Here is a 14904-nt window from a genome sequence, read left to right on the forward strand (position 1 = left end):
ACCCCAACCAACGGCTCTGTTGCTGTGAACATTTCCCTTAGCAACCAAAAGGCACACCGTGTTAACTACAATGGTTGGTGAGTTTAACCTTTTCACAGCGTCCAAGAACTATTTTAACTTACAAACTATATTAGTTAATATAAAACAAAGAGTTCCACGTTTGATAGTTAAGTGTCGTGACACTGGCATTAACGTGGTGGGAACCACTGAGGTTCAGTAACTCAGCTCAAAGTCAGCCAAAGGCATTTTCAAACTAGGCTGACTTGAGGTTCACCAAAAGCGTTAGATTTCAAGCAGAATAACGTGTAGATCTTTAAACTTTACATTTGTGGTTACTTTTATCAATATTATATCGCTTTTTAAATTTGGTTTAAAGGCTTTCGATCAACTTTAAATTTTAAATCTGGAAGTATTTAGAATAGAAAAGAACTGATAAATAATACTAATCATACCATACAGAGGAAAATCTGAATCAAAAAAGTTTGATTCAATAATTTTCTTCACAATTTATGTACTGCTGTTTATTTAATAAACAATGTAAAAAAAAAAAAAAAAGAATGCCATAGAATCAGAATAAACGTTAATGGCCAAAACTGTGTGCACAAACATGAGATTTCATTGTTGACTAACTATGAAAACATGAATGAGTAAGCCATGGCATTTGAGGAATGTCAATATCTCTCACAAAATAATATAAGTGGTGCTGATGATAGTAGTGTTTGCACTAACTCCCATATAAAATTCTGCTGAAAGGCGAGAAATAAACTTTTACCAGCTCTGATCCAAACCAATATAAACAAAAAAAAAAAAAAAAAAAAAAAAAAAAAAAAAAAAAAAGTCACAATCTTTAAGATTTGAAATCTAATACCACAAGGTTTATGTTGCTATCTGAATTGTTTAAGTTTTTTTCCTAAATTGTTAATCTTTTTGAATAAATTAGCTTTTGTTCCTTTTTTACTCATATTAAATTAAACATACACACACGGATATAAACATTTACATTATTTATTTATTTATTTATCCAGTGTATGTATTTTTAAATTGTGCTTAAATAATCTCTGGAATAGCAATTTAATCGATATGTTCTTACTTTATGTTTAATATTACTTGAATGTTAGCACCAGATGAAAACCGCCCTAGTTAATAAGTTGTAGTCACGTGGGTGACTCGAGCAAGCTCTGCCGCACACCTCCTAGTTTGATTATATCGCAGATGACGCAGTAAGGTCCAGTGAAGATGGCTCCCTTTCCGGACGAGGTGGATGTTTTTACTGGCCCACACTGGCGAATGAAGCAGCTGGTGGGTCTGTACTGCGATAAGGTACGTATACACAGCCGTAGCTCGCCTCCAATCAGTTTCTGAAAACAACAAGCAAACGGTCTGCGGTTCAAGGAGGAGTGTTCGCCAGCTAGCACGCTAGCTAGCTGCTGTTAGCTGGTTTGTTTGGCAGTGAGTGTTGAGACGGAGTGGATGAAATGCTCCCGGGTTGTCTCGGGACTGCTTCGGCGTTGTTTGGTTGATATAGTGTTGGACTAACATCTAAACTTCTATTACTTTAAATTCTGTGTTACGTTTCTCATAATAAATTGTTTGGACCTTTAGCACAACTGAAAAGCAGCTTCGTATTTGGTTAGCCTACGTGCAGTATGTTTTGTTATGCAACATGTTCTAAGTGTGACACGCACGCCTTAGTGTTTCATCAGGCAGGGTACTCGTAATAATGGGATTTGAAAGAGGCTTCCTGTCAGCCTACAATAGGGGTCAGATAAGCTCAATTAGGACACTAGCTAATGCTCTGCTAACCTGAACAAGTGTGGTTACAAAACACTGCACAGCTGTCATGTTACACATGTTTTGCAAAGTATCTGTTACCATAATATGACACCAACAATAGGAATTTGAGCTAATGCCAGTTCCAGTGTAATTATAAACGGCTTTTTTTTTTTTAATTATTGACTCAGGCATGTCTCTTCTCCACAGCTGTCCAAGACAAACTTCTCCAACAACAATGACTTCCGCTCCTTTCTTCAGTCCCTGTGCGCCACCTTCAAGGAGTTCAAGATGCACGAGCAAATTGAAAACGAGTACATCATCGGTCTGTTGCAGCAGCGCTGCTGCACAGTCTACAACGTGCATTCAGACAACAAACTGTCGGAGATGCTGTCTCTCTTTGAGAAAGGACTGCAAAGCGTTAAGGTGAATCTGCGTTCAAAACCACCTAAACCAGCTCAGTGTCGTCATGGCCTGGCCGTAATTTGCACCTGCTGTGCTTTTTAACAATAGGCCAGCAGAAAAATACCAGGGTTATACGATAGAGGGAAACCATAAAGTGCATGCGCTTTTCCACTGATGGCTGGTTAACAGCATGTCATTAAATTAACTGTTATGTTTACCACCCAATGTCAAACAACAATGTCAGGCCTGTTGATTTTTTTACATGTACGTGCAATTTATGAAAATGTGTACTGTTTCTACTCAAAGTATTGTTTAGTTTATATTATGGGAATTTTAGCATCTGCTATAATCAAAAGTCAAAACCATTTCATTGCATTTCTAATAAAATAACTGGACTTAAAGAGAAAAGCAGTTTTTGTCTCGGGATTAAAAAAGAAAACGATAAAAAAATACATTCTGAGTAAATGTTTTGTAAATCTGACCTTCCGCTTTGCCAACTGCTTAAACAAAAACCTAATTTTGGGTCAGATTGAGATCTGGCTTCCTTTCTGAAATATGTTTTCATGAGAGATAAACAATACTGCTCTGATATATTTATAAATATTTGAAATATGTTTAATTTCCCTCTGTTTGAAAACAGAAAGTTTGGAACATTGGGTCACGGGGAGGTGAAACCCCAGTGTAACAAAAATATTGCTACGTCTCGGCTAAAACTCCTTGCCTGTGAAAATATCAAGTCTGTGACTTGCCTTTTGTCAGTTCTGATTCGAAACGTAAACTATTGTGGTCTTACTTACTCCATTACATGTGGAGTAAGTAAGTTTTGTTGAGGATTAAAAACCCCAAATTACGGATTTGATTTTTCTGATTGTAGAGTGAATATGAACAGCTCAACTACGCCCAGCAGCTGAAGGAACGACTGGAAGCTTTCACGCAAGATTTTCTGCCACACATGAAGGAAGAGGAGGAGGTATAAAACATTCAGATTTATCTCGGTGTGATAATCTGTTGCAAGTCGTTTTTAAACTAGAAGTGTGTTGCAGGTGTTCCAGCCTATGCTCATGCAGTACTTCACGTACGAGGAGCTGAAGGACATTAAGAAGCAGGTGATAGCGCAGCACTGCAACCAGCAGCAGCCGGACTGCGCTGCCGAGGTACTGAAGGGCTTCAGCTTGTGGACCCAGGCCGAGGAGCTGCAAAAGGCTTTTAAATATGCTGATCACGAGAAGACGGATTATGGTAAGTGTGTTCTTTTAAAATTGTTTTACGTTTTCTTTACAAGCTCACTCTTAAGTTTTTTCCTTGTTGTTGTTGTTTGTCCAGATCTGGAACAAAGAAGGAGTTCTTCTTCAACCCACGTCTCCCAGCTTCCTGCAGAAATCATGCTGAGGCTTTTCCATTACTTGGGCCCCGTGGATCTGTGCCGCTGCAGTCAAGTGTGCAGCACGTGGTCAGACTTGGTCAAGACCGGCTCGTTGTGGAGGCACCTGTATCCTGTCCGCTGGGCCAGAGGTGGGCTTTAGTTTTAGAGCAAACCAAATTTACTTCCTTAATTTAAGGAAGTGGTGAGTATGCCGAGCTTCTAGAATATTTATTAAAAGGATGAACTATTATGCACCACGAGGCAGTTCAGTTTTATTGTATTTATTTATTGCAGACAAAATCAATTTTATTGCCAGTTACTGACACTATAGTTTGGTCAAAGTCTTCTCATGACTCTAGAGCAGGAGTCTGCAAACTGCTCCTCTTTGGACCTTCTGCAATAGCTAAAAATGATAAAGAACAAACAATTGTTTATCATTTATCAGATGGATGTAAAACAAATGTCAGTCAGTTTTTATGGAACAATTGCATTAAATTTCCACAACAAAATGACACAAAATTTACATCTTAGATCTATTTTCCTTGTCATTAGGTTGGCAACTATACCATATTTTCTGCACATGTCATCATAACTTTACATATCCTCTTTTTGGAAAAGTGTTTCTTTATTTTAGGAAGACAAAAAAAAAACTGAAATAAGTTGATGGTTCTTTAAAAATTACACTTTCGTATGGTAGATATTTTTCAAAAAACATTTTTTTTCTTTATGTAACATTTGTGGCTCTGAATGACTTAATTGGCTTGACTCAGGGTAAAAATTGTGTTTTTTGGATTGTAAAAGCTGTAGACCCCTGATCTGAAGCTAAACGGACTAAAATGCAGAACCACTCATAGAAACACTGAGTAATGTAATATTCAGATGAACCATAAACTAATAATCCCTCATTGTTTTTATGGTTTTTGTCTTATGTTGACTTCTTTAACTTGGGTTTCATTGTTAATGCGTTCTTAAAGCTTATAGATGTTAACGTTGAGAGAGATATTGCTTTGATAGGTTTTTTTTTTTTCTATAGTGTTAGTCATTTGTTACATAATCTCTAAACAGAGCTTTGAACGAACGAACGCAAACGTCTGTGATCAAGGCAACAGAAATGATTAAACAGCCGGTTTCTGTTTTCTTTAAGAAAAAAAAAAGAAGAAACGGTTTCATCTCTGCGGTGTGCACCTCCGTCTTTTTTTCTTCAGGTGATTATTACAGTGGCCCTCCTGAGGATCTCAACCAGGAGCCAGATGACGACTGGGTGAAGAGCCGGCAGAACGAGGGCCGCGCTTACCAGGAATGGGATGAGGACGCTGATGTTGACGAGTCAGGTGCGGTTTGGTTTTCATCACTGTGGGGAAGAGTAAACGGTATCACCAGATGTGGCATCTAGAGCTGAAGCTGAACTGACTCGTAGGAAATGTTTGGTTTGAATCATCACCTGCATCGTCTGTGTCTTCCCAGATGCTTCCGGTCACACTGAAGGCTCCCTCGCTATCAGTACGGCTCAGAGGGAGAAACGGCTCCTAAATGGGATCATCCAGCACCTTCTTCCCACTGTGGGTTCTTCTGTCAAGTCCATGATTCTTGCCTATAGTTCTACAGTTTCAAGCAAAATGGTATGTTGCTCAAGACTTTTTTTTATCATGGCACTTAACGTTTCCAACTCGGCATCCTCTGAAAGTTCTGCTGTATTTTATTCGCAGGTTCGTCAAATTCTCAGCCTTTGCCCCAACATCACTCATCTGGACCTGACCCAGACTGATGTTACCGATTTTGCTTTTGACAGGTAAAACGTCAAACTGAATGCTCTTTTCAAAAACATATTCTGAATAATAGAAGAAAATGATATGCCCTCTCCTTTAAGGATCCACAAGAGTTAATCTGAAGTTGACTGATTTTATCGATCAACTAGGCCTGTCACGAGAACAAATTTTGCTGGACGATTGTCTAAAAAATTATTGAATGCATGCGATGTCCTGCCATATATAGATACACTTTATTTTCAAAAGAACACATAACACTGGAACTAATAAACTAAATAAACAAAACAACCAAAAACAAAAATAAAATGGATTCTCAATCTCCATTAACAAAAAATGTACTTGAATAAAAACTAAACATAAAGGCAAAGTGGAAATAAATATTGCATTCAACCAAAAGAGTGCAGATTATGAAGTCTGTATGTGCCCTTCAGTAATCACTAGATAGATAATGAAGATGGGCACATCCGACCACCTAATCCAGTAGTTCATACTACACTATTTTTTGCCACTATTTTCTCCTTATGACAATCTTAGATCGTTGGCCGTTCTAAGATTGTCGCTGGTGATTTCGTAACCGATCATCCTGCTGTGTGAGGTGTGTTATGGTAGATCGTCATGGCCACTCCGATCTAAATCGGGGGTTTCCCCCGACTGGGAGCTTAAGGCAGCTTGTTGAATGTGACAGGTAGCCAATCAGAAAGCACGGATTCTCCTCGTGCTTTCTGAGGGGAAATTACGGAGGGGAATCCCAAACAGCTGACGCAGCGCAACCGAAGTCCAGCAGACATTGGAGATATGTGGAAACAACATTAATGTTTATTCAACATTTCGTGCAAAGAATATAGAAATGACAAGGGGAGGAGTTGGAGCCAAATTGCTACCGCAGTTGATAACCCCGGTAAGTTTTCAGCTGCTCTTCGTTAACGTGACATAAATAGGTTATAATGATTTTCATTCAGTCAGGACTTTCCGCTACCTCTAGCCACATGCATCACAGGTAGATTCTAGTAAAGCATTGATTAATGCCTGGTTTTAAATTTAGTTAACTGGACTTGTAGCCATTATTTTGTGCCCATGTGGCTGGACACTACAAGGCACAACGAACCCGATCAAACCGTTATACCTAGGATTTCTGTCGGCTAATGTGTCTCAGGTTTTGAAAATGAGCCGACAACTTGTGTAGTGTGAGTTGGACATTACACTAAGGAAATGAGGAAGGGAGGGTCAGTGCAGAGCACCAGAGCTTAGCCTGTTTTCATTCAGTGTCATCAAGAGAAAGAAAAAAGGCAGGAAGAGACGATAAAGCTTATAACTAAAATGAGGTCGATAGGTTTAATTTATCGTGCGTTGAATTGATTTATTGTTTATCGCGACAGGCCTACGATCAACTAACAATTTATTGATGAGAGTTGCCTTTTTGAAAAAACCTGAGGGCCAACTGTCTGTCTATAACATAAAAAGCTACGTTCTTCATACGTCAAATTAAAAAAAAGTTGCTGACAAAATTTACATTCGTTTTTCCCATTAACACATGGGATGTAATCTTAGTTTTATAAAACATTTGGTTAATCTCTTAAAAGATGTAGTTTTATAAAAAAAAAATTCATGGGTTGATGGTGTAAATACCTTACATTCCTGTGACTAATACACAATTTTTTTTACTGAATTATAGTATTTGAACTAAATTATGACAATTATTATTTATTAAGAGAATTATAACATTGTACAGGTAATACTATAACAAATAGTATCTTAATAAATATAAAATATGTTACACTTTTTTGATGTACATTTTAAGAAAAAATCAGCGAATGCTCAAATGCGACAACGGTACAGATCTCGCAGTCAGAAACCGTTTACCGTATGGACACCGCCATCTTTATTCCTGTATCAACTGGCTCCTCTTAAGGATGACCAGCTGCACCTCTTCTGGATGGAGGCCAAACTACAATACTAAGATGTTATTGATAGGAACTATTTTTAATCTAATCTAAAACCATTAATCACAAATTAATGTTTTTGCATCCGTTGTCTGCTTGGTGAGATTGTTGCTGAAATGATCCCAGAGCTCAATACTCAGTGTTGTTTCCTGTCTGTCCTCTATCAGCTGGTCCTTTCTTGGAGCTTGCCGCTCTCTGGAGCACCTGGATTTGTCGGGGTGCGAGAAAATCACCGATCAAACCCTGAAGAGACTGTCTGTGGGTCTGGGCGACCCCGTGTCCTCCATCAGTTTGGACAAACACTCAGAGCGACGAGCCAAGCTGCTCAAAAGCTGCCCTGTGCCCATTACCCTAGTGGAGGAGAGAAACCTGCACACGGTTGGGCGAAGGCAGCAGGCCATCATTTTCAAGCACGGCACCAGTCGCTGGGGCTCTGCCTGCATCCCCACTCACGTCTGGGTCCTGGACACTTCCAGCCTCGCTGACATTGAAGACGCCGCAGAGTGGAGTCATCGTGGCGGGATGCCTTTCTCTGAAAGCTTGGCGGAGACGACGCAGCTCGTGGGAGGCTCGTGCTGCTGCAAGAGGAGGAGGAGGCACAGGACCGGCTCGGATTCATCCTATCTGCATCAGCAATATGCCATATCTGGGGAAATGTTTTGCGGTCACTCCACCTGCTGCTCAAGCGAGAAGGCCCTCAGGACTTTTACTGGGCCCCAAAGCAAGTTGGGCACCACCAGAACCAGCACTGCAGAATTGCGGACTAAATGCTCCCCATCAGGGGGGCAGCAGTGTCTGGAGCCAGAGAACAGGACTGACTGCTCAAAGGCAAAACGATCACTCAAGTTTCTCAGCCTCTCTGGATGCTACCAGGTCACTGACCTGGGCTTAAGGTAATGATCACACTTTGATTCAAACCAATAAATATTTACTTAGACTTCATTCTACCAGAAATCCCTTTGAGATTAAAAGGCTTTTTCAATAGACTCGAAGTGAAATATGTCTCACTTGAAAAGTAATTATTTCCTGCTCAAATTTACTTTCTATATGAAGATTGAAATGTTAAATTAAGGAGCTGCAGTGACATTTTCATAGCACAGATGAGGTTTTAAAACAGGGGTCCCCAAACTACGGCCCGCGGGCCGGGTCCGGCCCGCCCCCCCCTTTTGTCCCGCCCCCCGCACAATACTGCCTTTTTTTTTTTTTTTTTAAGAAATTTGATTTTCCATACATTTTCTTTATTGTCTTCTAAATGATAAACCTCAACTAAAGCCTAACTAATGCAGGGTTTCTAAAGTCAAGAACAAATTAAAAAAAAAAAAAAATTATTGCTAAATCACATGTTGAATTGAAAGTTTCACTTGTATGTATTTTTCACTTACTGACTTGCTGCACAGTCATTAGGAATTCAGAAAACTGCAATTTTGTTGCAAACCACTTGGTTAATAGAAATCCTTACTTTTAAGCTTGAACTGGACTAGTTTGCAAACTGGGTCTGAAATGCCAAAGGAGGAAAGTAGTACTGGTGCATTTATAAGAATTTTTTGCTAAATAAAATGAAGGCAACATTTGTTGTGAAATCTTTAAGGCAGGTTTCAGAAACTTTGCTTTAAAGAGTCAATTCCTTATTAGTCAAGACCAAAATTTGTAGATTAAAATGGCTAATGAACCAAATCCACAGTGTGAAAATTTGACAATATCATTATTATTATTGTGGAACCTAAAGAAGTTGGTCAAGCAATGTTAATACTTATTATATTGTATTGACATGTAAATAATAATAATAAAAAAAATCTAAGGTGAATGTGTAAGAACCCTGACTCGTCTGTCCTAAATAATAAATTTGCTAATGAAATATTGTTAATCAGTGGCAATAATGAACAGCGCAGCTCCTATTAGTGTAAGTCTGTATTAACCATGTCCATATATTTGCCTGAGCTGTAAGTCTGCATTATTCTTTACCTTTAACGAGGTGGCATCCCCCTCTTGTATTTTAGGGCGTTATCTCAGCGTGGAGGGCTTCCTGTCCTGGAGCATCTCAACTTGTCTGGCTGCCTCTTCATCACTGAGGTGGGGCTGCAGGAGCTGGTGTCAGCCTGTCCTTCCCTCAATGATGAACACTTCTATTACTGCGACAACATTAACGGTAACACAAGCCAACATGCTTTACACTTCTGCCTCCCATAAAATCCTTCATGTTTATATGTTCTAGGAAGTGCCTTGATGAAGACCTTTGTCTCTGTTAAAGTGTACTATTTTTTTATGATGGCTGTAAATGATTTGCCAGTAGACCTATAACTGTATGCAGCAGCTGTTACAGACAGGTAAGTATGAATTATGCTAGTGTCAGCCACACAGGCCTATGAGATGAGATGTGTTACAAGTTCAAAGTGTGTAAATATTAGTGATGCAAGTCATCCATTAATGACTTAATCTAAAGCTGATTGATCTTATCAATAGACCAACAATTAATTGATATGTAGCCATTTTCTTTTCATCTATGTGTTCGCATCCACCTGAATAATATGTAGTTGCGACGCTGATACTTGGTACCTGTGGTACCTGCATCTCTGGTTGTTCCAGGAGGAATGCTGCACTGAGAGCTATTTAAGGAGCTTGTTGAGTGTTTATATTTCAAAACAGAACCACGTAAAGTTAATTTTGCATCCTACACCCGACTCTGTTCAAACCATTTTTCTTTCCCATTCTGGTATGCTACCGCTTTCTTTGGTTCTGTATCAACTGATTCCACTTAAGGGTGACCAGTGGTGCCCTCTTCTGGACTGCTACCAAATTACACTAAAAAAGGTCTTAAGTGGGCGCTATTAATCACTTAGAATTGATTTTAATCTAATAAGCCATTAATTGTTAATTAATTGTAAGTCAATTGCTTGTGTCCCTAATAATTTTTTTTGTAGCACAGCATTTGCTTCTTCTTGTTCTGATGTGTTTATCAGTAAGTAATCGGCATATGTCTGTTCTCTGCAGGTCCTCATGCAGACACAGCCAGCGGTTGCCAGAACCTGCAGTGTGGTTTCCGAGCCTGCTGTCGCTCCGGAGAGTGATTCCCGCCTACCAATGCTCCCCTAAAAACGTCACGTCTCCCTATTGTTGCACTTTATCCTGGGAAATACCATTTGCTGTATTTTGTCACTTAAAAAGTGTTTCTTGATGAAACTGTAATTTTTGCTCCTGCTGTTTCCCTACTTATTCAGTGGAGATAACCATTTAGAAAGAAGAAATTAATAACGGGGCGAAAGAGTACTTGTTGGTTACTTTGGCTTTGGAAAAGTGAGAGAAAATTTTTACACAATTGTTTTTTTTTTTTTTTTTTGTAGATAGAAACTGACTGTTCCCTAATGTTTGTACATACAACTTTTACCAACCACCACCCTTTATCCATCCCTTTGCAGTTGATGCTGGTGCAGAACATGTTTACTTTACTGAGGGCCCGAGTTCTGATATTTTCAGATTCAGGCACCTTCTGAATCGATCTACAGGATAAACAAAAAAGTATGATTTTTGGATCCAGGCAGCAAAGACATAGGAACAGGCACATGTTGTTGCCATATGTTTTGGTTATGATCTTTACCATTCTGACCTTCAGCTCTCCTGTAAAGGCTTTTGCTCTTTTTCCCCATTTCTTTATGCACTCCAGTGGATAAAAAAGAACAAATGTTAATATGAGATGATCACCGCCATGTTGGAGGGCTCTGTTGTGTAACATAACTGCTTTACCATTCATTCTGCAGCAGGATTTATTTTCTGGTTCTACAGTCTTGCATGAGATCTGTTGAAATTATCAACTGGTAATAAAAGTTTAGGCACTGCAGTCTAGCTCTTTGTGTTCAAAAATACATTTTATTTTCAAATGCGTTTCCCTACTGTGTATTATCTGTAGTGCTCCTTTTCTACTGCTATTCCAATTCAAGACATATAAATATTTCTAAGCACTGTACACCAGATATTTATACCATGTTGACAGATTCACAATAATTAGGTAAAAAATCATACATTTTCTTTAAAAAAAAAAAAAAAAAAGAAGCAACGGTGAAACGAGTGCATTGTTCAGTTTTTGTCATGTGCGGACAAGCGAGGCGAGGTACACCCACACAGACAGCACGTTGTTGGGATAAGGATGTATGTACACGGCCAGTGCAAACTCCACATTGGATGAGTGAATATTGTGAACCCCAGTGCTGTGAACTGCCTCTATGATTGGTCCGACCTCAGAAAACGGCAGATGGAGGGGGAATCCTGAGATCTGAAAAGATGGGGATCTGCAGTCAGTTTTTGACAACTTTCTCCAAATAAAGTGACATCTGCTGCCAGTGTTAACTGCAAATCATTGCACAATGTCCTTTTATGGAAGTTGATCAGTGCTGAAGGGTCTCAAAGTTTTCCAACTCACCCTGTAGTCTCCGAGGAGGTTCTGCAGCTCCACACGGTGGCTCTCCGCTACATCCTGACCACGACCCTGCTCAAGTTTGGGCAGAAACTGTTTCAGGGTGGTGTTGCAGTACCGGTTCCAGCGAGTTGGGTGACGAGGGCGCCACTCCATAATCTTCTCCTTCAGTATCTTCTCAACTCTATCCAGAATTGAATGTTAAAGTGTAAATTAAAAAAAAAAAGAAAAAAAAAAGGTGTTTATAGTTGACCACTCTGGATCAGTACAGCATAACTTAGAGCTGCATTTATTCCTGTAACTCGCCTGTCCTGAAGCTCAGCTGCAGCTGCTTTGTCTGTTTGGCGGTACGCTAGCTCCTCCGGCTTTGAGAGGAAAGAAAAACAGTGAGAACAGGATGTCTGCAGGTTTTAGCAAATCACACTTTAAGACCATTTTAATTTCAGCTTGGATGAAATTTAAGACCAAAGAAACTAAACACCGGGAATGACTGGGGGATGATGCTGGCAACAGAAGTGAGCCAGCAGCAAAAACAAAGATCGTCTATCCAACCGGTTGTACATTTGCACTTAGCCATGATAGCTAACTAGCTAGCTAACGAGGGTATTTTAGCAGCTAACTACCAACCGCCTTTAATCAGAATGTACTGAACATGCTTGCGCAAGACTTTAAGCTTTTGCTTTACAGAAAAGTCCTGCAAGTCAAAAAACAACTACCTGAATCGTTTTGCTACAACAAAATTTAACACTTGTAATTAATGTATTTGAGGTCAACTTACTATTTTCTCAATGAATTTAAAACATTTTAGGGATGCACGGGCACTCTAGAGAAAATGAAAATATAGATCTATAAAGATAAGGTTTTACATTCACCTGTACACTAGACAGCCCCGGGTGGGAGAAGGAGCGGGAGAAAAACGGTTTCCACATTTTGGCTTTGGTGATGTCAAAGTTGGTGTGTAGTGGTGAAGGATTTTCCTGAATGTTGAACCAAACCTAAACAACAAGCACCCCCAAGAATCTTGTTATAGAGGAAGGAGACATCAACATATATATCATGTCACATGATACATGTGACATGTATTTTTCACTCACATTGTCAGAATTAACCAAGCACCCTACGGTTTGCAGAGGGCAGAAAGTGTCGCCCTTCTCATAGAACTGCCCGCTGCTGGGGTTCCAGATGAAGTAGCCACTCTGCTCATGGGTCAGAACATAAGCTGTTGGTCCCTGTGAAAAATACACACGTCTGAAAGGTGCTCCCAAACAGTTCTCTCTCTGATCTTGGAGGTTTTTGAAACGGCTCATTTTCCAGAAACCAAAAAAAAAAACAAAAAACGTGTGTTTTCTTTTTTAAGCACTTGAGCTGTTTTTAGAAACATTTGAGACCCAAATGGAAAAATAAAAACATGAAAAAAGTGAGTTTTGCATAATAGATCCCCCTTTATACTTTATATTTGATCAACTTTAAACCTGGCACACAAAAAAACAAAACATTGCACTTGTGGCTACTTCTCCAATTTATCATTTCAGGTGGGTGACCACGTCTTGGAAGGTTTGCAGTTATTCCCTACTCTTTCCATTTTAACTAAAGCCCAATAAAATATATTGCAGTTGTATTTGTGGCAAAATGCACAACGATTCAAGGTTTGTTTATGAGGCACTGCCACCACGATAGGTTCAGGTTTAACAAGTAACGCTCACCTACCTCTGGTATGGCTGTGCCAATTATGAGCCACGCTTTCTTTCCCAAAAAAAGAAAGTAGTTGCACAACAACACAGCGTGTTCCTGCTCATCTCCTGCCAGTAAAGTCAGGAATTGCTGAGAACAAACAGAAGATACATGTGTAAGTACAGCGTTCGTACCGTTTCCACATCTTACGGAGGTTTCACTCACGTCACATGTGCTCAATAGGTCGCAGGTCGCAGAGAAGGAAACCTGATCTGGCAAAGAAGGGATCAGGGAGACATATCGGGCAACGAGGCTCTGTGAGGGGACAGAAGGGGTATCAGGTCAGCCGGTCCGCTAAAAGTGAAACCTGGCATCGCTCAGCGTTCAGCAAGATCGCACCGACCGTGGCTTCCTGAGGGTTGTTAGGAAACGCATCCAGGAACTCCTGCGGGGGGTTGAGCGGTCGGATGTAACGAGTGATGAAGATCGTCTTTCCGCTGAGGTCGATGACCGTGGTGATGCAGGGTCGGTCCGGATAGCCTCCGGCTGCGTGTTTCTCAAACTTCTCTGAAGCCTGCAGTAAGCGCTCATCCTCCTGACTGTTGAACTAAAGTCACTTCAGATTAACACCGAGTGTCTTTCTAGAAACATTTTGACCTGATGCACAAGTCTGCACAAATGATGATAAAATGGGGTAAAAGAAAACAATAGAATGATACCTCTGCTTCCTTTATCTAGCGCACGAAGAGCAGAACATAAAAGAAGATAAGGACAAATTACTGAAGTGATATGTAAAAATCCTAATAAATACATAAAAAGGAAAGATAAAACAAAAAAAATATATATATACATATACGTATTTATTTATATCAATGAAACAGCATGTTTTGGTGAAACGATATCTCAGGTTTTGAACTCCTCACAGAACTCTGTAATCTACTGTAATCTACTGCTCCTCTTCCACAAGATAAAACTGAGATAAACTACTTTGAAGCTTGTGATTGCAATGAGATAAAAACTGGAAAAAGTTCAAGGGGTATAAATATTTTTGCAAGTTAGTCTAAGCTTGAACCAAAAGAAGTCGAAAACAGCTTGCGGACACGGACACTAAACTAAAAAAAAAAAAATAAAACCCCGGACACAATGATGTGAGACTGGGCTACCTTCTCTCTGATGGACTCTCCAGGCACCAGCTGAGGTTCTACAGTGATGAAGAGCCGTACGAATGTCCCGCCCTGCGTGCTCCGCCACTGATCATAGACACTGGTGCTGCTGTGCTCCCTGCTGTATCCCAGCAGCACGGCCGGCGTGTTCACTTTGAACGCACCGTCAATCTGCCAGGCAAAGCGAGAAATGGAACGGTTGTTTGGGGAAATGTCTGCTTGTGCAAACAACGCAGCAGAGCCTTTACCTTTGACTGAGAGTAAATGGTGCTGAAGGGGATCTTGACGGAGCCCAACCAGTGCTTCTCTATCTGCGTGTGAATGGACGTCGCCCTCGATTTGTCGCCCTGCGCGGCAAAGTCACAGTTGTTACAACTTGAAACGGCTGTTTCGGACATAAAACGTGATTTCAATCGTAGAC

The 14904-nt window shown here is 40.1% G+C and overlaps 2 protein-coding genes across 7 annotated transcripts in view; one reads left to right on the forward strand and one right to left on the reverse strand.

The window, feature by feature from the left end:
• On the forward strand, positions 1-11076 carry fbxl5 (F-box and leucine-rich repeat protein 5). 2 transcript variants are annotated; one of them, XM_015043947.1, is made up of 12 exons: positions 1-77; positions 1213-1320; positions 1981-2196; positions 3050-3145; positions 3219-3414; positions 3499-3687; positions 4744-4869; positions 5003-5157; positions 5245-5327; positions 7412-8137; positions 9242-9390; positions 10233-11076. In XM_015043947.1, the coding sequence occupies exons 2-12, from the start codon at positions 1237-1239 to the stop codon at positions 10307-10309; spliced, it is 2097 nt and encodes a 698-aa protein (XP_014899433.1). In that variant the 5' UTR covers positions 1-77; positions 1213-1236; the 3' UTR covers positions 10310-11076. The 2 variants fall into 2 exon arrangements, with proteins under 2 accessions (XP_014899433.1, XP_014899434.1); XM_015043948.1 differs by lacking the exon at positions 1213-1320 and having other exon boundaries at positions 54-77.
• cc2d2a (coiled-coil and C2 domain containing 2A) overlaps positions 10554-14904 on the reverse strand; it is a 17692-nt gene continuing 13341 nt past the window's right edge. For 3 of the 5 annotated variants that reach the window (XM_015043935.1, XM_015043938.1, XM_015043936.1), the window contains 11 exons: positions 14732-14830; positions 14484-14654; positions 14040-14054; positions 13724-13927; positions 13546-13635; positions 13357-13470; positions 12744-12878; positions 12522-12644; positions 11956-12014; positions 11656-11833; positions 10554-11508 (listed from right to left, as the gene is read on the reverse strand). In XM_015043935.1, coding sequence (XP_014899421.1) covers positions 11323-11508; positions 11656-11833; positions 11956-12014; positions 12522-12644; positions 12744-12878; positions 13357-13470; positions 13546-13635; positions 13724-13927; positions 14040-14054; positions 14484-14654; positions 14732-14830 — 1374 coding nt within the window. In that variant the 3' untranslated portion in view covers positions 10554-11322. The remainder of the gene's footprint in view (positions 11509-11655; positions 11834-11955; positions 12015-12521; positions 12645-12743; positions 12879-13356; positions 13471-13545; positions 13636-13723; positions 13928-14039; positions 14055-14483; positions 14655-14731; positions 14831-14904) is intronic. The other 2 variants (XM_015043939.1, XM_015043937.1) reach the window with 1 other exon arrangement.

This window comes from Poecilia latipinna, unplaced genomic scaffold (assembly GCF_001443285.1).
Source record: "Poecilia latipinna isolate Pla-1442-1.1 unplaced genomic scaffold, P_latipinna-1.0 Scaffold657, whole genome shotgun sequence".
Lineage (NCBI taxonomy): Eukaryota > Metazoa > Chordata > Actinopteri > Cyprinodontiformes > Poeciliidae > Poecilia > Poecilia latipinna.

What these genes read in the sequence shown, in the direction of transcription:
- fbxl5 (XM_015043947.1), top strand. Translation starts at nt 1,237, where the DNA reads ATGGCTCCCTTTCCGGACGAGGTGGATGTTTTTACTGGCCCACACTGG. An exon ending in ACATGAAGGAAGAGGAGGAG is followed by an intron (nt 3,146 to 3,218) that starts GTATAAAACATT and finishes AGTGTGTTGCAG; the next exon opens with GTGTTCCAGCCTATGCTCAT. An exon ending in CGCTGATGTTGACGAGTCAG is followed by an intron (nt 4,870 to 5,002) that starts GTGCGGTTTGGT and finishes GTGTCTTCCCAG; the next exon opens with ATGCTTCCGGTCACACTGAA.